Consider the following 26,030-nt stretch of genomic DNA (forward strand, 5'->3'; position numbering starts at 1 on the left):
AATAGTGATACAAGTAAATTGTGGACGTGGCAGTTTAGAACCAAGGTATTGATGTGTAAACTGGGGAAGGGACTTTCCATGTCTTTTTCTCAACTCCTTGAGGTACATCATAGTGCAATAGGTCTCTTCTGTGATAAATGGAGAATCTGCAGCCATAAATTATTTGTGCAATGTTTGCTCAAATTCTTTTCTATGAATGAAGGCAACTCTTCCAGTTCCAGCCTCAGTGAACTTCATTGCATCACATCGTTGAATGATTGTGTAAGAAGAAAAATAACGTTAATCCTTGCACACAGCAAACAATAGCCTCTTTCAAGAAATATTTGGAAACTGTTTTCGTACTTGAAGCCCCTTTCTTCCCAGGTCTTTAACTTCGCTAGTAGTATGCCAACATAAACAATTTTTATAAGCCACAATAATGTCCTATATATCATCATGTAATTAGTATAATATAATGTTAGAAAGAGAATTGCTTTGGTGGTGGCGCAGTAATTAGAATGCAATGTTGCAGTTCGATCCTGACCAGCTCAAGGTACATTCAATCTTCCATCCTTCCAAGGTGGGTAAAATGAGGACCCAGATTGTTGGGGGCAATATGCTGACTCTGAAAACCTCTTAGAGAGGGCTATAAAGCACTGTGAAGTGGTATATAAGTCTAAGTGCTATTGCTATTAGTATAGTGGTTAAGACATCAGGCTAGAATTTGGGAAACCATGCATTCCAGTTTCACCTTATGCACAAAGACAGTTAAGTGATCTTGGGCAAGTCACTCTAAGAAGATGGCAGTGGCAAAACACTTCTGAAATCTTGCAAAGAAAATTGCAGAGGCTTGTTTGATTTGATTTGATTTGATTTTATTAACATTTGTAGGCCGCCCTTTTCCCTGAGGGGACTCAGGGCGGCTCACATAAAATCAGGGAGGGGAAGTACAAACAGTGACATAGACACATATAATAAAAGTAATAAGCAACATACATTCATCATTCGGGAGGGGCAACTATCCTTGTCCCCAGGCCTGACGGGCTAGCCAGTTCTTGAGGGCTGTGCGGAAGGCCTGGACGGTGGTGAGGGTACGAATCTCCACGGGGAGTTCGTTCCAAAGGGTCGGGGCTACTACAGAGAAGGCCCTCCTCCTTGTAGTTGCCAGCCGGCACTGGCTGGCCGATGGAATACAGAGGAGGCCCAATCTGTGTGATCTAATTGGTCGCAGGGAGGTGATTGGCAGGAGGCGGTCTCTCAAGTATCCAGATCCACTACCATGCAGGGCTTTATGAGTGACTAATAGCACCTTGAAGCGCACCCGGAGATCGACAGGTAGCCAGCGCAGCTCGCGGAGGCAGGTGCAAGAGTTGTTCAGGCAGGTGCAAGAGTTAATACTGACACAAGGCACATGCACATGCACATGCAACACACAAACACAAACACACAGAGTGATACAACATATGAAATTCTTTGGGTTTCGGAACTGGAAGAACATGATAAAATTTAAAGAATTTTTTTGGGGGTGAAAACCCCACTCCTTAGTCCTATTCCCGTTGTATTACATCACTTGTAAAGTACAAAAGTTACATTTCTGATGTTTGCATTCCAGCTCACAATTGATTGCCAGCCCTAATTTGTACACCATTCTGTACAGTTTAAGAGTTACTTATACAGTAACACCAGTTTGACTGCCCAGCTACTTGAGAATAAGAAAACATACAGTTATAGAAAAGGATAATGTGTTGAAATGAGCATCTCTAATTATGTAGATGCTTTGGCCATCTCCCTCCTGGCTAGGCATTCTCTGTACAATATTTTAAAAGGATATTGGGGTAAATAGAACTAGCCTCGGGATAGTCAATACTGAACTAGGTGTCAATAGTTTATACACCATTGAATCTCCTTGCTGAAGGAGGGATCTTTCAATTGTGGATCCAGCTCTTCTCCAGAAGTGAGAATGAATGCCAGTTATCTGCCCAAATATGTCTAACTCCCTGACCCCATTCACCCTATGACACTCCTTTCAGAAATAGTTGAGATCCCACAACACATAACCGCACTCAAACCACCCAAATGCCAGCTTCATGGTGATAGTGATTTTTTCCCTTATACTGTATTTCTTTGCATCCATCTATTGATTGTCTGCAATGTAGGAGCCCAGATCTGTTTAAATCTGAGAAACTTTCTATGTATAGAAACACAGCGTATCAAGAGCTCAATAATAATTAAATGAATCACGTTAGCTGAGTGTCAGGAGAAGACAAGTATTACTTGATTTATTACAAGACAATCTGTGGCCCATTGGGTCATCATTTCAGAAATGCTTCCTTACCGAAACAGAGAAACAGAATGACCAAGGTTGAGGAAAAAGGAGCAACATTTGACTTCCTGCTGGCTTCCCCACTGATTTTCCTTGCAGGAAACTGATAGGGAGTGTTGGAAATGATGATTATGTGGCTGTGGCTGATCATGGCAGCACAGTGGCCTGGCAGCACACCAGCACTGGACTGGTCACTGTTTTGCCAAATTTAAATCCATAGGAGTCATGGATCTCAGATTTTGGATGTATTCTGTAAGTTAGTCCATTTGCAGTATATTGATTCAAAAAGCCCTATGACACTCCATTTTGCCCAATTGAATGTTACAAACAAACAGACAGGAGAGTTTAAATATTATATAAATTGTTTATTAAATGAGTATCTCCCTTTTTATCCAGGAATTCAAAGCAACATACATCACATTCACTCTCCCTTTGTTATGCCCCATCATAATAATACTGTGAAGTGGATTGGATAAAGAGTGACTGAACGAAAGTTGATGGCTTGATGATAGATTGGGGGCTTGACCATTAGCTTGGCAGCAAAAGTCATGTGAAGAAAAAAGAGGGGAGGGGAGGGGAGGAAAGGAAAGGAGAAATGAGAGAAGGGAAGGGAAAAAAGAAGGAAAGAAGGGGGATAAAAAAGAAGGAAAGAAGGATAAACTATTGAATTTGCTAAGTTAATTTTTAAGGATTGTCACTATAAACTTTTCCAGAAAGGTATTTAAATATAGTTTAAACGTTGTGAGTTTCGTCAACAATTTAGGCCATCCTCAAAAAATGAGTCACATTCTTTGAGATATGTGTTATAATAAGAACCCCTCAGAATGAATCTCCTGTTTCAGTTAATCAGCTGGTTTGGATTAGATGAGGCTCTCAAACCAAACATTTTAAAATTAGTGTTGGGGATCTTTCAATCTATCTCTCAGCTGGATCCTTAGTTTAGAGTATTGGTCAGGGAAGCTTGCTTGAATCATCCAAATCCTGGAGTCATGAAAGATTAATTGAGAAAAAAGGAGAATTCTCTTGTTCAGGATAATGTAAATAAAAAGATAGGAGCAGGAGCAGCATAACAAAAGGACATACATCTAGTTTAACAGAAATCAGTGTGGGACAACTCACTGCAACCAACTTACTGCCGGTTCTGTGGGCATGGAGTAGTGATAGCTTAGTGGGCATGTCAAGGGAAGGATGCTGCAAAATCCCCATTTCCTCCTGATCAACTGGGACTCAGGAGGCAGAGAATAAATGGGGGGTGAGGTTAGTCGAAGGTGGTCAAAATTTCCGCTACTGGTTCTCCAGAACTGGTCAGAACCTGATTAATACCACCTCTACGCCAGGGCCAACTCACTGTGAGCCAACTTGCTAAGAGAGTATTCAACAATTCAATTTAAGTATTTAAAATAATTTTAAAATTAAGACAGATTCTAAACCTTTTCTTACAATTTCCAGGGATGGCAAATGGAAAAAAAAAGACCAGTAAACAGTGAAACTCTCCCATATATATTTTATTCCAAGAGCTTGTTAGAGCAGGTGATGACGATCTGATGATCTCGGTCACCCTGACTTGATGGCAAAACCTGTCAGTCACGAACTCAAATGCATCCTCTCTCATCCTTTGCTTTCCTCAATCAAAAGGCAGGGTGTGTGTGTCCCTACCATCAGAAATTCAAATCCAGATCATAAGTAGCCCCTACGTAGGTAGTCCTAACTTCAAATAAGCAACAGTGGTGGGATCCTGCCGGTTTAACAACCAGTTCGGTGATTGCGGGCTCCGCAGATGGGTGCAGTTTTAACAAAATTTACCTTCCATGTTACCTCTGGGGAGTAACACAGCTGAGGCATGGCAATCCATTCTGCCATGCGAGTCAGTGAGAGGATATAGGTAAGTAAAGCGTAGGGATGGGCAGGTGGGCCCATCAGAGGTGAGTTGCTGCTGGTTCGGCCCTGATCGGGTGAACCAGTAGTGGTGGTGCTGGAAGGCTCTGCCCACCCACCCAGACGCTTCTGCGCATGCGCGGGAGCACACCCAAACCAGTAGTAAAAAAATTGGCAACCCACCATTGGGGCCCACCTGATCGTCGGAGTTACCGGTTCACCTGAACCGATCTGAACCAGCTGAATCCCACCCCTGCTAAACAACCAGTTGTAAGTCAAGGACTATCTGTACAAACTTTTATGTTCCATCTGGAGAAGTTTCTTTTCAAAGAGCCCAGCACTTTTCAAGACGTAGTAGGCTTTTCAATAGTTAAAGCACTACACAGATACTATGCATAGAAGACCCCAAAGCACATGTGCTGGTGAGAGAGAAGTTCCCTGAGGAGGGGCTCCAACAGTAGTTCAAAAGTGCAGAAGACTTAGCCTCTGGTCCCAGTGACCAAGCCAGACTGGATCCTGTTTTAAAATAACTGAAGAAACGTTTGATTCCTTGGAAGCAAGTTAATACCCGACCTCATTTTTCTCCTGAAAGAAAAACAGCAGCCAAACTACGCACCACATATCATCTGTCTTGCCATGATCTCCTGTGTCTCTGTTTAAGTAAACTCTTCCAAGTCAATTTGTTCCCAAGAGAATTGATGGTATCTGCCCTGCAGTCTGAAAGGATAGAAGGAAAAACAGCTGAAACATTTCTGCTTTTCCCAAATTAAAAAGAACAAGTAGGAATAATGCTGTGGATTAATGTATCATTTATCTATTTATCATTATTTTATTTAAAAAAAGACTTTATTTGGAAGGGAGGGCTCTTTGTTTACTCCTTTTGAAAAGAATACAGAACCAGTTCTTAATGAATCCCCAAAGAAACTCTTGCATTCCGGGACATGGGAAAAGGTTCAAGAAAATGCACAGGTACAGTATAGGTGGTACCTTGCTCAATAGTAGTAACTGTGAGAGGGATCTTGGAGTCCTAGTGGACAACCATTTAAATATGAGCCAGCAGTGTGCAGCAACTACCAAAAAAGCCAACACAGTTCTGGACTTCATAAACAGAGGGATAGAATCAAGATCACATGAAGTGTTGATACCACTTTATATTGCCTTGGTAAGGCCACACTTGGAATATTGCATTCAGCTTTGGTCGCCACAATGTAGAAAAGATGTGGAGACTCTAGAAAGAGTGCAGAGAAGAGCAACAAAGATGATTAGCGGACTGGAGACTAAAACATACAGTATGAAGAACGGTTGCAGGAACTGGGTATGTCTAGCTTAATGAAAAGAAGGACTAGGGGAGACACGATAGCAGTGTTCCAATATCTCAGGGGTTGCCTCAAAGAAGAGGGAGTCAACCTATTCTCCAAATCACCTGAGGGTAGAACACAAAGCAATGGTGGAAACTAATCAAGGAGAGAAGCAACTTAGAACTGAAGAGAAATTTCCTGACAGTTAGAACAATTAATCAGTGGAACAGCTTGCCTCCAGAAGTTGTGAATGCCCCAATACTAGAAGTCTTTAAGAAGATGTTGGATAGCCATTTGTCTGAAATGGTATAAGGTTTCCTGCGTAGACAGGGGGTTGGACTAGAAGACTTCCAAGGTCCCTTCTAACTCTGCTATTGTATTGTATTGTAAAAGTATATGGAGCCTTCCCATCAATTTTCAATGGGTTGGTAGGAGAGAAGAATTGCCTTATCAGACAATTTCTGGGCAATATTCCATTTAGCAGGCTTCATATCCCTGACATATATTTCATAATATTTTGCGCAATTCAGGAAAGGCTTTCCATGGTCATATGTATCTCTGTCTAAAAAGAAATGACATGTAGGATAAGCTTCTCTTTTTCATGGCTCTTGAGTAGACCACAATTGACCACAAGAGAAACAAGAAGGAAGAGACAAAAGGAATTAAAAGAAAAATGCCTCAAAGCACAGCAGCTGACTTTCTTTCAATAGCCTAAATATATGTCAGGCTGATTAAGCTTTTTAAAGATCCTGCCTGGAATTTCCCAGTAATGTAATAATATTGCTTTCCGGGTGATTTGTTTTTTTAAGGTGGACGGAGGGGGGAAGAGTGAGGAGGTGGGCTGCCTGCTTCTTGGTAAAGGAAGAAGAAGCAGATACAGAATTCACTTAGTCACTTCTTGGATGAGCAGAAATGGGGGGATTGGGCTGTGACCCCCTTTTAAAAAAGATTCCAGACAACATTTTGCAGCCGGTGCGGTTTTTGCACACTTCATTTTTGGTTTTTGGTTTCGGCAACTGAGGTTTTGCAGAAGGTGCCAACAGCATGATGTCACCCATAGGGAAGGTTCGGTTTCAATTTTAAAAAAAAGATTCAGTTTCTGATTTTAAGTGTGCTTAGGCCAACTTACATTTTTTTCCAGTTTTCATCTGCACTTTGTAGCTAAAATTAAGGGTCTTGGGGAATAGCAGGAAGAGTCTAAGACAGTGTTTCTCAACCTTGGCAACTTGAAGATGTCCGGACTTCAACTCCCAGAATTCCCCAGCCAGCCTGTACTCTTGCCCCAAAGGAAAGAAGATACAGGCAGGGGTGGGCTTCAAAAATTTCAACAACAGGTTCTCTGCCTGGTTGCTGGGTGGGCGTGGCCATGGTGGGTGTGGCATAGTCGGCCTCCTGCACCATGGCAGAGGGTCCGTTTTCACCTTCCCCAGGCTCTGGAGCAGAGGTGGGTTGCTACCAGTTCGCACCGGTTTGGGTGAACAGGTAATGGTATTTTGGCCTTGGTCGCAGAACCGGCAGCAACACAGGCTGGCCACGCCCCTGAACCAGTTCCCCGGTGTTTTTTTAGTATTTTTTTCATGTTCTGCACAGGCGCAGAACAATTTACAGTCAACTGTACGCACGTGCAAAGTGCACAAAGCGTGTGCAAAGAGAACTGTGTCAGCTTCTGCTTTGCTGTTGCTTCAGCTGCCATGAAACGGGAAGGGGGGGGCGTGTATGTGGGAGGGATTTAATTGATGTGCTGGAGGAATGTTCTAGGATGTACCAGTCGTTGGGATTACGCATGCGTACGTGTTTCCCGCCTGCATCAACGGCCTACACATTCCATCTTCGGCCTGTCTTTTTGAAGTTATCTCACACCTGACATTTGAAGGACTTATGATTGGACCGGAGCTTTGATCCTAAGGGGGGGGAACGGGTTTTCCTATATATCAATTGCTTTCGCGCCATATTATTCAGATCTTGCTTCACTACTGCTCGCTTACCATTTATAATTAGTAAAAGTACTTTGGATTTCCAACCCATGGAGTCTCTTAGTCTTCTTTCCTAATTATGGAGTGGAGTGGGGCGTGACAAGAAGCAAGATCTGAATAATATCCCTTTCCAGGAGATTTACGTCTACCGAGAAGGGAAAGAATGTCTTCTCCGACCAGAGAGGAGGAGGGCGCAGCTGGAGGGGATTCCAGTGAACTAGGACCTCCCGACCTTTCTTTACACCAGCCCAGCCCGTCTGACCGACCTTTGCACGAAGATTTATTTCAACTGCAAATTTCCAGTCAGCCTGAACCTTCCCCCCCACCCCGTTGGTCAATGTCAGCGGGGCAAAGAGAGATAGAGACAAGCTGGAATGCTGGGCTCACCCAAAGACCACCTCCACAAACTTCGCTGGAGCCAGGTGCTGTGAGAAAACTTCAGGCGAGTGAAGTCCCTGACTATTGGAGCCAAAGGTACTGTGGGGAAAGCAGAGGGGGCGATGAAGGAGAATGGAGAGGCTATCAGCACCGGGGCCCGATGAGAAAACCCCAGCGGAGTGAATTACCTGATTATTGGGGTCAAACATTTTTGGAAGGGAGAAGGGGGGAGGAGGAAAGAGACTGGAGAAACTGGCAACGTTACCCACGCCAGGATTCTCCCCCACCCCCCCCTCGGCCCGTGTCTCCCCCTGCGGCTAGAGGTTTCGCTGATCAAAGAGGACCTCCCCCCCAGCCTCCCCCCCGAAGACATCGAATGGCTAAAATCCCTCCCTTGCCTGTACGTTTTAAGGGGGATTCTACTAGCCTTCCCTCCTTTCTTATGCAGGTGTTTAACTACATGGAAATTTATGGCCGGGACTTTGAATCTGACACTTTAAGGGTCAGAATGATTCTTTTATCTTTGGATGGTGAGGCGGCTACATGGTCGACTGCTTTGCACATGTCTGGCTCTCCCCTCTTGGGGAATTTCAACCGTTTTATGGAGGCTTTCCGCCAACGTTTTGATGACCCATTAACTGAGAAGCGGAACAAATTGAAGTTTTTAACCTTCGACCAAGACGATAGACCTGTCGCCCAATACATCCAGGAATTTCAGTGTCTCTCACAATACATGAGAGGATGGGGGGAGGACGCCCTTCTGGACAGATTTGCTGAAGGGTTGAACGCAGACATTTATCAACAATGTGTCAATCGTAACCTGCCAAGACGCTTAATCACGTGGTTTGAGCATGCTGCAGACGCCGAGCTTGACTTAATCCGTCTGCGTTATGCCACAGAAGAAAGAAGGAAGCGGAAAGAGAGGGCTGCCAGGTCCCTCCCCCCTCCTACTACGCAATCGTTTTCCAAACGCCGAGGCGACGCGAGAGGGCCCCCTTCTGGCTCCTCCAGACCGTTAACATGCTTTCGTTGTGGCAAGCTTGGGCACACCGCCCCCGAATGTCGGGCTAAACTGCCTCTCTCTGCCCAACCCCCTCCCAGACGTGATGACAAGCCTGCCAGAGGCTCTGAAAAGAAGAAGAAGGAGACAGCGTTCGCTGGGGAAACCAACCCCCCTCCTTTTGCCCAGCCATTAAAGGATGACGCAGATGCTAACTCCTCTTCTTCTGAGGACTCTGATGACGACACATCGCCTCGCTGGGTGAGTTCAAACAAGGGGCCCCTTCTCATCCCTATTGAATTAAAAGTTCCTCCTGAGGGGACCCCTGCCACCCTCCTAGCTTTACTTGATTCCGGCTGTTCCCGATCCATGATCAATCCCGCCATGGTAGAAAAATTGGGCATCAAATTGCGCACTTTGAAAACCCCGATTGTGTTTTGCCAAATAGATGGATCGATTGCGGGGGGGGGGGCGCCCATTTTTTTACTGAGCCTTTGGAAATGAGGATGGGTACGCATACTGAATTAATCTCTTTTGTGGTCGCGCCTGGCATGGACAGGCCACTCATTTTGGGCATCCCATGGCTCCGAAAGTGGAACCCTCACATAAATTGGCGGACAGGCCGCTTGCGTGTTCGCTCGAAGGTGCCTCCAGTGGGGGAGGGCTCTCCGGACCGACCTGACGTCACTAACGTTCCTGAAGTAGCCGCTAGAGGGCAGGAGAGGATTGCAGGAGAGGACAAAATCCCGAAAGAATATTTGGATCTTAAGGATGTCTTCAGCGAGCAATCTTCGGACATTCTACCCCCCCACAGGCCTACTGATTGCTCCATTGACATTTTACCCGGGGTCAAACTCCCAAAACCCCGCATTTACTCCATGTCACCCAGGGAAATGGAGGAGATGCGTTCTTTCATTGACAAAAATTTGAAACGTGGGTTCATTGAACCGGCTCGACCCAAAGTGGCTGCCCCTGTACTATTTCGTGAAAAGAAAGATGGGTCTCTTCGTTTATGCTGTGACTTTCGCAACCTTAACGCGATCTGTACTCAAAACCTCTACCCACTGCCATTGATGAAGGACTTGTTAGCGCAACTGGGGAAGGGCCGCATCTTCACAAAATTGGACCTGCGAGAAGCTTACTATAGAGTACGCATTAAGGAAGGGGACGAATGGAAGACCGCATTCAACTGCCCTCTTGGTTGTTTCCAGTTCCGAGTTATGCCTTTTGGCCTACAGGGGGCTCCTGCTGTGTTCATGCAATTTATTAATGAGATCCTGCACGATCATCTCTATAAGGGCGTTATCGTATATCTGGACGATATCCTCATTTATACTCGCTCTTACGACCACCACGTCAATCTGGTGCGCACTGTTTTGAAAAAACTCCGTGCTGCCAACCTGTATGCCAAATTGTCTAAGTGCGAGTTTCACCAAACGACTATTGACTATCTGGGCTACCGTATCTCCTCTGATGGCGTTGAAATGGACCCTGAAAAAGTGAAGGCGGTCACTGAGTGGGACGCACCCAAAACTCGTAAACAGTTGCAAAAATTTTTGGGTTTCGCTAATTTCTACCGTCAATTTATCCCCTCTTTTGCCAACATTGCTCTCCCTATTACTAATTTACTCAAGACTAAAGGCGACCCGAAGCCTAAACCCAATAAGCCTTTGGACTGGACCATGGAATGCCAGGCGGCATTCGAAAAACTTAAACGCCTTTTTGCCGCTGAACCAGTTCTTAAACATCCTGATCTCAACCAGCCTTTCGTCGTCCAGGCGGATGCCAGTGATGTCGCCGTTGGGGCCGTTCTGCTACAAGCCAATGACCAAGGTAACTTACAGCCTTGCGCGTACACCTCACGTAAACTCACTGACACAGAGCGGCGCTGGGCGGTTTGGGAGAAGGAGGCTTTTGCGGTCCGTTGGGCCCTCGCTACTTGGCGCCATTTCCTCGAAGGCTCTAAACACCCATTTGAGGTGTGGACTGACCACAAGAACTTGGAAGCGTTACGCACACCTCGTCGTCTCTCCCCCAAACAGATGCGTTGGGCCCAATATTTTAACCGTTTCAATTTCACTCTAAAGTATATCCCGGGTGGAAAGAACTTCATGGCCGATGCTTTGTCCCGATTACCTCAGTATAATTGTTCCAAACTGAGTATCGTCCAACCGCTCTTGGCAGCTCCGGTACTCACACGTCAACAGACCAAAGCTCAGGAGGAAGTGCCTCACGATCTACTTTCTGACCTCAAAGCGGCTCTTCCTCAAGACGACTGGTTCCTGACCCATCGGGACGAGTGCACCATGAGGGACGATCTACCGTGGATTGGTGCTAAATTATACGTCCCCGCTTCCCTACGACTTGTCGTCCTTCGTCGCGCTCATGACTCCAGGATGGCGGGTCATTTTGGGTTCGTCAAGACTTTGCACCTCGTAAAGAGACAATTCTGGTGGCCTTCTTTAAAAAAGGACATTGAACTTTATGTGGCCAGTTGCCCAGTTTGCGCTGCCGCCAAAAAGCCGCCGGGGAAACCGCAGGGACTTCTACAGTCTGTCGCCCGCCCGGTTGCACCTTGGAAGGAGATTTCTATGGACTTTATTGTTGAGCTCCCCGAGAGCCAGGGGCACACCGTCATCTGGGTGGTCACTGATTTATTTTCCAAGCAAGTTCATTTCGTGCCTTGCCACAAAATTCCTTCCGCCAAGGCGTTGGCTAAATTATTTCTTTCCCACATCTACCGGTTACATGGGGTTCCCGACCGTATTATCTCCGATCGTGGAGTCCAATTCACATCTAAATTTTGGAAGGAGTTCCTCGCACGCATTGGTTCCGCCCAAGGCCTTAGCTCCGCCTACCATCCTCAGACTAATGGCGGCTGTGAACGTACTAATTCCGTCCTTGAACAATATTTACGTTGTTTTATCAATTATCAACAGGACGATTGGGTTGACTTATTACCACATGCTGAAGTGGCCTATAACAATTCGGTTCACTCCAGTACGGGTTTCACCCCTTTCCGGGTCGTTTACGGCCAGGATTTTGTTCCTATTCCCGAACTGCCTACGGCCCAGCCTCAGGTTCCTTCCGTTGCGGACTGGAGTGAACGTCTCAGTCGCCTTTGGCCCCTGACTCTTTCCACCTTGGACGCTGCCCATAAGGCTCATAAGAAGCAGGCTGATAAGAAACGCTCTCAGCCCTATGAGTACCACGTTGGAGATTTAGTGTATTTGTCCACGAAATTCTTGCGTACTACACAAAAATCGAAGAAATTGGGTCCCAAGTATGTTGGCCCTTTCCCAATTGTGAAAGTTATCAATCCTGTTTCTGTTCGTTTGCAATTGCCCAAGCATCTCAACCGTATCCACCCAGTGTTCCACATTAACCTCATCAAACCAGTTCGGGTGTCCAACCTAAGGCCCACAGATGACCCTCCGCCTGCTCCGTTACTTGTGGATGGGGAACATCATTTTGAAATTCGTGACATTCTTGATTCCCGTAGGCACCGTAATCGCATCCAATACCTTGTGGCTTGGAAACATTTTCCCCCCTCCCACACGGAATGGGTTGATAAGTCCCACGTTCGTGCGCCCCGCTTACTCCAGAAATTTTATGCTTCTTATCCCGACAAGCCTTGACTTCTCTCCCCTCCCTTTTTCATTTGTTTTGTTATTTGTCTGTTTTGTTTGTTTTTCTTCCAGGCCTGACAGCCTTTTTCCGGGGGACGGCCGGATGTCAGCTTCTGCTTTGCTGTTGCTTCAGCTGCCATGAAACGGGAAGGGGGGGGCGTGTATGTGGGAGGGATTTAATTGATGTGCTGGAGGAATGTTCTAGGATGTACCAGTCGTTGGGATTACGCATGCGTACGTGTTTCCCGCCTGCATCAACGGCCTACACATTCCATCTTCGGCCTGTCTTTTTGAAGTTATCTCACACCTGACATTTGAAGGACTTATGATTGGACCGGAGCTTTGATCCTAAGGGGGGGGAACGGGTTTTCCTATATATCAATTGCTTTCGCGCCATATTATTCAGATCTTGCTTCACTACTGCTCGCTTACCATTTATAATTAGTAAAAGTACTTTGGATTTCCAACCCATGGAGTCTCTTAGTCTTCTTTCCTAATTATGGAGTGGAGTGGGGCGTGACAAACTGGCAGCAACAGCAGCAGCAACACACTTCTGCTCCAGAGGCTTTCCTCAAGCCTCTGGGAGGGTAAAAACTGCCTCCCCCAGGCTCTTGAGGCCCATTTCCAGCCTTCCAGAACTTCCAGGAGGCCCATTTCCCCCCCCCCCTCCAGCCTCCACACTGGCCCTGCACTAACCTCACATCCAAAATGGGCCCCATGTGGAGACTTCTGGGAGGGGTGTGGTGGGCAGGGCCAGTCGGGGTGGGATTTGGAGGTTCTCCAAATCAACCATGATGTTAGCTACAAGTTTTCCCGAACCCAGGCAAACTTGTAGCAGCCCACCCCTGGATACAGGAAGTGCTTGACTTATGACCTCAACCAAACCCAAAATTTCTGTTGCTAAGCCAGGTGGTTGTTAAGTGAATTTTGCTCCATTTTATGACCTTTTTGCCACAGTTGTTAAGCCAATCAATGCAGTTGTTAAGTGAATCATGCTGTCATTAAACAAATCAGGCTTCCCCCATTGACTTTGCTTGTCAGAAGCTGGCTGGGAAGGTGATTACAAATGGTGATTCCGAGGTTGTTAAAGTGAGGACCCAGATGCTGACTTTATAAACCACTCAGAGAGTGCTATAAAGCACTGTGGTGTGGTTTATAAGGGTAAGATCTTTTGTTATTATGTGACCCACCCACCCCACCCCTGGTCAGCAAAACTATCATGCATACATGCCAGCTACCAAATACCTGGATTTTGATCATGTGACCCTGGAGATTGCCGTGTGAAAAATGGTCATAAGTCACTTTTTTCAGTCATCTTGTAACTTTGAATGGTCACTAAATGATTGGTTGCAAGTCAAGCTATTCTCCAAGGCCCCTGAGGGCAGAACAAGAAGCAATGGGTGGAAACTAATCAAGGAGAGCAGCAACTTAGAACTAAGGAGAAATTTCCTGAACAGTGAGAACAATTAATCAGTGGAACTAGTTGCCTCCAGAAGTTGTGAATGCTCCAACAGTGGACGTTTTTAAGAAGATGTTGGATAACTATTTGTCTGAAATGGTTTAGGGTTTGCTGTCCAGGCAGGGGGTTGGACTAGAAGACCTCCAAGCTCCCTTCCAATTCTGTTCTGCTCTGCTCTGCTCTGCTCTATTCTATTAAGTCAAGAACTACCTGTACTAAGACTTGGAGCCTGTGGTGTAGAGAATAACTTACGTTTCTGCCCTATCTCTTTTACAGCTCTGGTATTTTCACATTGACAGCTCCTAACACTACCAATTAAAAGACATTGTGCTGGTATTTCTCCACCTTCCTGGGGTTTTCATACAAGGAAAAAAGCAGCAGCAGTGGGCAGAAATGGGGAAACTACAAATAAAAGCATCCTACTTGAGATCATAGAATTGGAATCATAGAACGGAATCATACAACCATAGGCTACATGTCCACAGCACTCATAACTACATCAGCCATAGACCAAAGTTCTAGGCTTAAAAAATATTCACTCTGGCATGTGCTAATCTTAGTTTTATGAGATTATATGATTTATAATTTTGATTTATGATTCAATATACTGTGCAGTCTCAGAACATGGGTTAATTCAATAATCAAGGGAAGCATGTTGTGTTAACAGAGCTGTAAGAAGAACTTAAGGAAGAGATGCAAGACACTATCTCTACCAGGAAGGGTCAATTGGGCATAATAGAAGCTCCTTTGGAAGGGGAAGAGCCTGTTTCTAACCATAGGAAGGAAAGCTAAAGTCAGAAGCAAGTGTCTGGGAAATATTTAGGAGCCTAGAAAAGTGAGAAAATCTTTTATGTTTTCTGAGAAGAACCAATAGCTTCCTTGGATTGTTATCTGATAACTACGCCAGTGCAGCCTTAAACTAGATGGACTTCCTAAGAGTGTTGGATGTGATCCTCGGAGAAACACATAATTAGCCAAATTAATGGAAGTACTGTGTTCTCACAATATACTGATAAACTAAGCAACCATGTAGACTTTGATTTTGAGCAACACATCCAGCAACAAAACAACTGACTAAGGTTAAAACTAACCAAAACATCAGCTTGTGCAAATACAGCTGCTGGGTTTTTAACTAATCTCATTAAGTATGTTGAGTAAACCCAGTTTCCCAAACATTCACACACACACACACATACTGCCAAAAATTTTGCAATGCGGACACCAGGAAATCTTGGCAGAACAAGCTGAATATAAATGCAATTTATTCAATGTGTCATGCAGTTGTGTTACATATAAAGTAAATACAAGTGGTTTATTTATTTAGGTTTAGGTTTAGATTTATTGGTTTTGTATGCCGCCCACTCCCGAAGGACTCCGGGCAGCTCACAATAAACAGGGGGGGGGGAATAAATAAGACAATACAAACAATATTAAAAATCCACAACAGTCACAATTGAAATGGGGGTGGGTACTTCAACAACCCCCAGCCTGCCGGAACAGCCAGGACTTAGTAGCTTTACGGAAGGCCGGGAGGGTAGTAAGGGTCCGGATCTCCACGGGGAGCTCGTTCCAGAGGGCCGGAGCAGCAACAGATAAGGCTCTCCCCCGGGGGGTCGCCAGCCGGCATTGGCTGGCAGATGGAACCCGGAGAAGGCCAAGCCTGTGCGATCGAATCGGTCTTTGGGAGGTAATTGGCAGGAGACGGTCTCTCAGGTACCCAGGTCCGATGCCATGTAGGGCTTTATAAGTAGTGACTAGCACCTTGAAGCGAGTCTGGAGACCAATGGGCAGCCAGTGCAGCTTGCGGAGGATAGGTGTAACGTGGGTATACCTAGGTGCACCCACAATCGCTCGCGCGGCTGCATTCTGGACTAGCTGAAGTCTTCGAACACTTTATTTATTTAAAAGGTATTGGTCAATTTGCTTTTGCACTCTTTGATTAGTTTATTGGAAATATGATCAATGTTGGGATAGGCAGCTAGATTAAAAACGTCAATATATAAACATAAAGGGAATAAAATTTCTTTCTAATGTCTGCTATAGGAGGGACGCGGTGACTCAGTGGCTAAGCTTGTCGATCAGAAGGTTGGCAGTTCAGCGGTTCAAATCCCTAGCGCCGCGTAATCGAGTGAGCTCCCATTATTTGTCCCAGTTTCTGCCAACCTAGCAGTTTGAAAGCATGTATAAAATGCAAGTAGAAAAATAGGGACCACCTTTGGTGGGAAGGTAACAGTGTTCCATGCGCCTTCGGGGTTTAGTCATGCCGGCCACATGACCACAGAGATGTCTTCGGACAGCCTTGGCTCTTCAACTTAGAAATGAAGATGAGCACCGCTCCCTAGAGTCAGGAATGACTGGCACATATGTGCAAAGAGAACCTTTACCTTTTTACTGTCTGCTATATTATTATGGCTCCTGAGGAACCCTAGAATATCCTAGAAGGGATGTTTAAGTTCCCTTCCTCTTCTATCATAGCTGTGTTTGAACCTGATGAGGGTGGTGAGCATTGAGGCTTCTATTTATGGAGTTTCATTGGAAATCTGGATTTGATCCTTGGGAAAGATTGTAGCGGATCAAAGAAACAAACCCCAACTGTTTCGGGAAGATTCAGAATCCCCCCCCTCCCCCGGGGATTTAAACATTTTACTGGATTATAGAATAAAATACAAAAATACAAAAGCAAATAGTAAGACACACTGGGGAGGAAAGTGGGAAAGACAAGTGAGGAGGGGAGGAAGAAAAAAAATGAAGATAAAGTTGAAACCAGAAACGTTCCCCTCCACCCCTGGAAAAAGACTTAGGAAAAAAATGGAACTTTGATTTTATATATGTTGATGGCAGCAAGACTACTGCATGCCCAAAAATGGAAGGACATTCAATTCCCACCATGGACAAATGGCTACAGAAGTTGATGGAGTTGATAGAGATGGCTAAATTGACTGTTTTGATCAAAATACAAATACTTTTATTTCTACTTGGGAACTGTTTCTGGATTTTGTGCTTGAGATAGAAGAAAATGAAACTTTGATTTTGGGTTTCACTGATTAGAATAATTTGTTGTGATACAAATGACTATCTTATATTACTGAGGAAAAGTAAAAAGTTGAAGTTCCATGTTAATGCTTTATTCTACTGCAACAGAGAGAGTCAACAAAGAGTCAGAATATTTTATGGTGGGCTACAGTAACAAAAGCAACAGATTCTTCTTAGTTACCGCTGATGACAACCTAAAAATCTTGTTAAGCACCACTGAACATTTCCAGGTAATGTTTTGGCTAAAAGAAACTCTGACATTGAATTTGAACCTGCAATTGCATTTGATGTTGTACCCCATGTCTAATTTTATAGCATTGGACCAATTCCCTTCCCTGCACTTGTTCATAGGGTGCAAACCATATTATTTTGGGACTCGCTGTATAGGGACAAACTCAGCAAAAGAGACATGGACAAAATTAAATTAAATTACATTTTTATTCTGGAAAGTATCAAGAAACATCTTCCTGGGATATGGAGGCTAATAAATTCTGTTATGAACACAGCTTTTAACAACTATGTATCATTACAAATACAATATGAATAGAAATAACACATATTCAGTTTCAAATAAGGATGTGAAATGCCCCTGACATCAGTATATACATAAACACAAACTGGATTCAAAAATAGTTTTCACAAACACTGAAGCCTCTAGCTTGTGAAATGTCTGCTCTCAATTTCAATCTCTGTTTAATGAAATCTCTATAACAAATGTCCATCTTTCTTTTCATAATATCCCATAGAGCATTCTGGGAGTTACAATTTGGAGAGGTGCTCTAGGACTTTCCATATAGTATAGTATAGTCCTGAACTGGTGTACATTTCAGTAGTTAAATAACACATTTAATTTAGCAGCACCATTAGAACTCAAAGTGAGATGATTTTTAAGAACGGGAGGGGTTGGCTCTTTACATTCAGGAGTATAGCTTTCAAACATTTTGGGTGAGCAATATGCCTGGTCTTCGGCCACATCAGGATAAAGCAGAATAATTTTCAAACTAATTTTGGGAACAATAGGATCTGAAATTGGAAGACTTAGCTAAGAAAAGAGGTCCTTTAAGGGTTGAGGATACAAGTCCACAGCATGAGTATGGATAACAAGACCAGGGAATTCCTGCCTTCTAACCTGGGAATCTCCTGGCAGGGACTCTGTTCAGCCACTGAATTGCCAGAATATATGGGCAGAGTGATAAAGGCACAGCTGAGCTTCTAATGTAGTTGTTTCCCAGATGGAGCTTCTCTATTGATCTCAATGTATGGCAACATGGTGGAAGCTCAGCAGTTAAGATCTTCGTTCTTCATTGAAATATCTCACAATATTCGTGACCCATTCTTCTCCTGGGTTAACACAGGCTGGCATATCGTTCCTTAGAATAAACCTATCAGAAAGTAAGATGATTTTTTACAATTTAAGCTACATTTTCACCAATTGGGTTCACATAGTACAATTCAGTTGGGTTCAGTAAGCTACAATTTGTTTAAATACATACAAAAACAACAACAATTGGCTGGATTTAGAAAAGCAGATTGGGTTCTAATTGATACCATATTTATTAGCTACAGAGTAATGAATGGATTTTATAATACTATACTACAGTAGGGCAGTGTTCCTCAACCTTGGAACTTTAAAATGTGTGGACTTCAACTCCCAGAACTTCTCATTCATCCATGCTCACTGGGGAATTCTGGGAGTTGAGGTCCATATATCAGTCACCAAGGTTGGGAAACACTGTAGTAGGGTACACACACCTTCAAAAGTTTCAGTCCTTACACAGGCGGAGTATCTCTCTACTGTACATTCAGCATTCTATGCCTTATGCCTCTACTTTTAGACTTTAATTTGTTAAAGGAACTGCAAAGGACAACTGTTTCCTAAGCTTTTGTCCAATTCCCAGACTTACACTATAGCGGGCAGTTGGCATGCCCCACTGGTGGAGAAAAAACTTTTCACACGATGCTTCGGAATTTTTCTCTTGGTGTAACTTAGGCAGCAGATGGTTGAATCAAAGCCCACTGTAAGAGATGTTAAATGTGTCAATATTTAGCTTAGCTCAATTATAAAATATCAGCCTTTTCTATACAAGGACTTTGAGACCTCTGTTTCCTCAGGTTGACCATTCATCATCTCATGGAACACATTTAAATCTCACAGCTCCATTGGAACGTTCCACAATCATCTAATATCACAAGACTGGAATGGGTTTGGGAAATATGATTTCCTCCCCTTTTTTTGTCTTCTTGTTATTTAAAATTTGTTTTGACACCTGGTTTAATGACTCAAAATAGATTCATTGATCTTCTAACAGAAAGATCAATGTTCCTCCTACTTTGTGGTATTCTTTATCCCTAGAAATTTTTCTCAAAGTGAAGTGACATCTATTAAGGTAGCAAGAGGCAAAATGTGATCTGTATGGCACATTTAAACATATTTCAAGAACTGCATATGAGACAGCTATTGTTTGCATCATATTGGGGTTCAATTTAGTCATCACCAGTTGATAGATAGATAGATAGATAGATAGATAGATAGATAGATAGATAGATAGATAGATAGATAGATAGATAGATTAGAGAGAGAGACAGATAGACAGACAGACAGAGAGATTGATAGAGATAAAAATAGAGATAGATGATAGACATAGATAGATAGATAGATAGATAGATAGATAGATAGATAGATAGATAGATACGAGAGCGAGACAGATAGAGAGATTGATAGAGATAAAAATAGAGAGAGAGGCAGATGATAAACATAGATAGATAGATAGATAGATAGATAGATAGATAGATAGATAGATAGATAGATAGATAGATAGATAGATAGATGATAGATGGATGGATGGATGGATGGATGGATGGATGGATAGATAGAAATGGATGGATGGTTGGATGGATGGTAGACAGACAGACAGATAGGTAGAGAAATAGAGATACAGACAGATAGGCAGACATATGATAGATATAGACAGACAGACAGATATGAATGGCTTCTAGCCTATAATAAAACCATTCTCCTTGGTGAAAACTCCAGTCAATGTTGCTCTTTTTAAATACATCTAGCTTATCAGTAACTCTGATTGTAGAATCTATTAATTTAGAGTATACCAAACTGAGATTCCTAACCACTGGGTGATTTCTATTTGAAATGAACTAGCGCCTTTTAAAATGTCACTATTATGAAGATATACAATAGCTGTCTAATCTTATAAAGATGTTTCTACGTTACTTTCAGACATGTTCCTGAAGAACTGTGTTGCTTTCAATTAATATCCCTCATCAAACGCTATCTATCAAATACATCATCCACAATTATACATTTGTTTGTTAGGTTCAGATTGAAATTCATTTAGCTCTAAGTTAACTCACATGCATCAGTTACAGGCAGAGAGATGGAGACCACAAGAAAGAGAAACATGAAGGCTACCACTGAGATCTTCATGATGAGCAGAGCTGAAGAGCAGACTCAGGAGTGCTGAAAATAGTGCCTCTTTTGTTTGGTGCTCACTATTCCAGCACTCTCCTTTTATACAACTTTCTGGTTACATACATAGGGAAGCTTATGTGTTTTTACTCATAAGGGGAAAATACCAGAAAACCAGTTGTGAGAATTGATATCATGGAACAATTGTTAGTTGAAAAAAAGAGAAGTTTCAGGGGAACACCTCATCAAACCATAGAAAGTAGCCAAAAATATCTTTTCTTGTAAAGGATTATTTCTACATCTCTCAGTGGTTGGTGGCATGGCAACCATACTCAAAAACTAAGAATGAAATCATTCCAAAGGGTTTTTTTCTTCCATTTATGGTGGTCACAGAAAAATGAAAAAAACAAACAAACTACCTTTTAGGTCATGGCTGACACAGTCTCCTTATGATACAAAAGAAGGACCAATATATTTAAATAAAAATGTATCCTTCTATCAAATACACCAAGGAAGGATACAGACCAATGGGGAAGCTAACCAGACATAAGGCATTTGTAACAAGAGAGCATTCTTGGTCTAACAGATACCAGTTCAGATTTACCTTCCTTTCAAAAAAAAGTTTTTATTTTGTTTATGCAAACATAACATCTTTGCAACCCATTACACTTGTTTTACATAACTGTTATGATTGTTTTATCTGTACATGTAAATACATACATACTAGCATTTATATTATTTCATACATCTTTTTTCTCCATTCTATATGTAACAACCTTTATATACATTTGACTCATTTTATATCCATTTCCTATTATTTATTTGCTACAGTCTATTTTGTAATTTTACCTTTTATTCATTTTCCGGTTTAATACTTATTTTTTAATTTCTTGATCTTTCTTCTTTTCTTTTTTGCTTCCCTACTTTTTTCCCATTTCCTCTAGCCAATTATGCCATAAATCCCATACAGAGTAATATTCAGATTCTTCTTTATCTTTTAATTCTTTCGTGAGCCTATCCATCTCTGCACATTCCAATATTTTAATTGCATTAATTAATTCCATACCAACAGCAGATTTATCTTCCGTCTTAATTAAAATTTCTGTCTGCCTTCTGTCTGTGAAACAGGGATTCCTCTGCACCATTCAAGGCTCACCATGTTGGGATTTCTTGTCTCTGGGAGTTCCCTGGGTGTATTTTGGCAGCCAAAGATAAAAATCAGATGTGGACTAGAGCTCCCTTTGAGATCCAAAGTTGACTACTTAAATCTGTCAAAGTCTTTAATTTTCAGTGTCTGTTCTTGTAACACAAGCTAAAATAATTGAAAGTTTTCAGATAGTTCTTACTCATCTGACCTCTCCTCATTCTGTTTTAGGTTTTATGAAACAACACAAATATGGACATTTTCTCCAATGTTAAGAATATTGCCCTCAATGGATAGAATTAAAATTAGTCCTCAATTTATGATGACAATTGAGTCCAAATTTCTGTTGTTGAGACAAGTGAGTTTTGCCCCGTTTTACTACCTTTCTTGCCACAGATGTCAAGTGAATCACTGTAGTTGTTAAATTAGTAGCTGGTTGTTGTGACTCTGGCCTCCCTAATGACTTTGGTTGTCAGAAGGTCGCAAAAGGGGATCACATGACCCCAGGATACAATACAATACAATAGCAGAGTTAGAAGGGACCTTGGAGGTCTTCTAGTCCAAACCCCTGCCTAGGCAGGAAACCCTATACCGTTCCAGACAAATGGCTATCCAACATCTTCTTAAAGACTTTCAAGTATAAAAAGTGGAAAGAGGCGACACAACTAAGGCAGAATCTCAGCAAAAAGCCCGAGCATGTAAAGATAAAGTGAGAAAAGCTAAGGCTCACAATGAAGAAAGGCTTGCCACAAAAGTAAAAAATAACAAAAAAAAGCTTCTTCCAACATGTTAAAAACAAGAAAAAGGTTAAGGAAACAATTGGTCCATTGCTGGGATAAAGTGGCAAGAAGGTGACAAGCAACAGGGAGAAAGCAGAACTATTTAGCATGTTTTGCATCTGTCTTTACACAAAGGGATAAAACAGTCCAACCTATCAAAAACAGCACCACAAAAATCAGATTAGGAACACAAGTTGAAATAGGGAAGAAAATGGTAAGTGAGCACCTGTCCACCCTAGACGAGTTCAAATCACCAGGACCAAACAAATTACACCCCAGGGTTATGAAGGAACTGGCAGATGAGATCTCAAAACCACTGAACTATATCTTCCAGAGATCCTGGAGCACAAGGGAACTGCCAGAGGACTAGAAAAGAGGTGATGTGGTTCCCAACTTCAAAAAAAGAGGGGGGGGGGAACAGATCCAGGAAACTACAGACCTATCAGCCTGACCTCAATACCAGGAAAGATTCTGCAAAAGATAATCATGCAACGAATACGCAAATGAAATAATAGCCAAAAGCCAACCTGGGTTTGTCAAAAACAGATCATGCCAGACTAATCTTATTGCATTCTTTGATAATGTGACAAAATTAGTGGACCAGAGGAATGTCGTCAATATAGTTTACTTGGACTTCAGTAAGGCATTTGATAAGGTAGACCATAACCTACTACTAGATAAAGTAGAAGAATGTGGTTTGGATAGCATCACCACCAGATGGATTTGTAACTGGCTGACCAACCGCACTCAACGTGTAGTCCTCAATAGAACTGCATCTTCATGGAGGGAAGTATGCAGTGGAGTAACCCAAGCTCTGTTTTAGGCCCAGTACTCTTCAACATCTTCATCAATGATTTGGATGAGGGAATAAATGGGGAACTCATCAAATTTGCAAATGACACCAAGCTGGCAGGAATAGCCAACACTTCAGAAGATAGACTAATGATACAGAAGGATCTTGACAAACTTGAACATTGGGCACTATCTAATAAAATGAAATTCAATGGTGAAAAGAGTAAGATTCTACATTTAGGCAACAAAAATGAAATGCATTTAAATATGAGCCAGGAGTGTGCAGCAGCTGCCAAAAAAGATAGCACAGTTCTAGGCTGCATAAACAGAGGGATAAGATCATGTGAAGTGTTAATACCACTTTATAATGCCTTGGTAAGGCCACACTTGGAATACTGCATTCAGTTTTGGTCACCACGATGTAGAAAAGATGTGGAGACACTAGAAAGTGTGCAGAGAAGAGCAACAAAGATGATGAGGGGACTGGAGACTAAAACATATGAAGAACGGTTGCAGGAACTGGGTATGTCTAGTTTAATAGAAAGAAGGACTAGGGGAGACATGATAGCAGTGTTCCAATATCTTAGGGGTTGCCACAAAGAAGAGGGAGTCAAACTATTCTCCAAGGCACCTGAGGGTAGAACAAGAAGCAATGGGTGGAAATTAATCAAGGAGAGAAGCAACTAGAACTGAGGAGAAATTTCTGAAAACCACTGAACCATATCTTTCAAACATCCTGGACCACCGAGGAACTATCTGAGGACTGGAAAAGATCTGACGTGATTCCAATATTTTAAAAAAGGAGGAAAAAAATTGATCCAGGAAATATCAATCAGCTTGACATCAATAGTCGGGAAATCTTGGAAAAGATGATCAAGCAATTTATCTGCAAACAGAAACAAGCAAAGTTATTATTAGAAGTCAACATCTGTTTGTCAAAAACAGATCATGCCAAATGAACCTTATGGCATTATTTGGAAAACGATTAAATGTGTGGATCAGTGAAATGTTGTGAACATAGTATATTTGGACTTCAGTAAGGCATTTGACAAAGTAGACCACAACCTATTTCTTGGTAAGATAAAAAAATGTGGGATAGTGTGACCACTAGATGGATTCATAATTGGCTGACCAATGTGTAGTCCTCAATAGAACTACGTATATCTATATAGAGAGAAGCATGCTGTGAGGTAGCAAAAGGTTCTGTCTTGGAGCCAGTACTCTTCAACATCTTCATAAATGATCTGGATGAGGGGATAGAAGGGGTGCTCATCAAATTTGTAGACAACACCAAGTTGTAGGGAATAGTCATTTCTTTAGAAGATAGGCTCAAGATCTAGAAGGATCTTGACAGACTTGAACACTAGGTCCTATCCAATTCATTGGTGAGAAAAGTAAGATTTTGTACTTAGGCAAGAAAACCAAATGTACAGATATAGAATAGGTAATACTTGGTTCAATAGTGGTAACTGTTACCAGAATCTAAGAATCGTAGTGGATAACCTCTCAATTATGAGCCAACAGTAGGCTGTAGCTGCAAAAAAACAAAAGAGGATAGCATTAAATCATGTAAATGTTAGTATCACTTTAAACTGCTTTGTAAGGCCATACTTGGAACACTGCATTCAATTTTGGCCACTACGATACAAAAAAGATGTGGAGACTCTAGAAAGAGTGCAGAGAAGAGCAACAAAGATGATTAGGGGACTGGAGACTAAAACATATGACGAACGGTTGCAGGAACTGGGTATGTCTGGTTTAATGAAAAGAAGGACTAGGGGAGACATGATAGCAGTGTTCCAATATCTCAGAAGTTGCCACAAAGAAGAGGGAGTCAAACTATTCTCCAAGGCACCTGAGGGTAGAACAAGAAACAATGGGTGGAAACTAATCAAGGAGAGAAGCAACTTAGAACTGAGGAGAAATTTCCTGACAGTTAGAACAATTAATCAGTGGAACAGCTTGCCTCCAGAAGTTGTGAATGCCCCAACACTGGAAGTCTTTAAGAAGATGTTGGATAGCCATTTGTATGAAATTGTATAGGGTTTCCTGCCTAGGCAGGGGGTTGGACTAGAAGACCTCCAAGGTCCCTTCCAACTCTGCTATTGTATTGTATTATTATTGTAACAGTACTGGGGCATTCACAACTTCTGGAGGCAAGCTGTTCCACTGATTAATTGTTCTGTCAGGAAATTTCTCCCCAGTTCTAAGTTGCTTCTCTCCTTGATTAGTTTCCACCCATTGCTTCTTGTTCACACATTTAATCATTTTCTCAAATAATGCCATAAGGTTTATTTGGCATGATCTGTTTTTGAAAAACAGATGTTGGCTTCTAATAATAACTTTGCTTGTTTCTGTTTGCAGATAAATTGCTTGATCATCTTTTCCATAATTTCCCGACTATTGATGTCAAGCTGATATTTCCTAGATCCATTTTTTTCCTCCTTTTTTAAAATATTGGAATTACGTCAGAACTTTTCCAGTCCTCAGATAGTTCCTCGGTGGTCCAGGATGTTTGAAAGATATGGTTCAGTGATTTTCAGAAAGATTCTCAGTTCTGAGAAATAGGGATACTGAGAAAGAGAAAGAAACAAGAATGCAGATTAACTGAGAGGGTAAGGGCATTTGTGAAATACTTTGAGGGAGAGGGAACAATACGATTCTAATTAACTGTTGAACAGAAAGTGGAAAATTATATATATTCATATATATATGCTTGTCGTGTTGTATTCGGGTCTTTTCCCATGTAAGATTCCCATGTAAGATTTCCCATGTAAGATCCTGTGTAGCAATCTTACACGAGAAAAGACCCAAATACAACAAGACAATAGCAATAGCAATAGCAGTTAGATTTATATACCGCTTCATAGGGCTTTCAGCCCTCTCTAAGTGGTTTACAGGGTCAGCATATTGCTCCCAACAATCCGGGTCCTCATTTTACCCA

The 26,030-nt window shown here is 42.4% G+C and overlaps 1 protein-coding gene across 1 annotated transcript; it reads right to left on the reverse strand.

Annotated features, from left to right (window-relative positions):
- Positions 1 to 18,232: 18,232 nt before the first annotated feature.
- Positions 18,233 to 20,389, reverse strand: LOC116507771 (C-C motif chemokine 5-like). Its single transcript, XM_032216100.1, has 3 exons — positions 20,317 to 20,389; positions 18,852 to 18,963; positions 18,233 to 18,329 (listed from the first exon to the last, which is right to left on the reverse strand). The coding sequence occupies exons 1-3, from the start codon at positions 20,387 to 20,389 to the stop codon at positions 18,233 to 18,235; spliced, it is 282 nt and encodes a 93-aa protein (XP_032071991.1).
- Positions 20,390 to 26,030: the final 5,641 nt, after the last annotated feature.

Source organism: Thamnophis elegans, chromosome 4 (genome assembly GCF_009769535.1).
Source record: "Thamnophis elegans isolate rThaEle1 chromosome 4, rThaEle1.pri, whole genome shotgun sequence".
NCBI classification, from domain to species: Eukaryota; Metazoa; Chordata; class Lepidosauria; order Squamata; family Colubridae; genus Thamnophis; species Thamnophis elegans.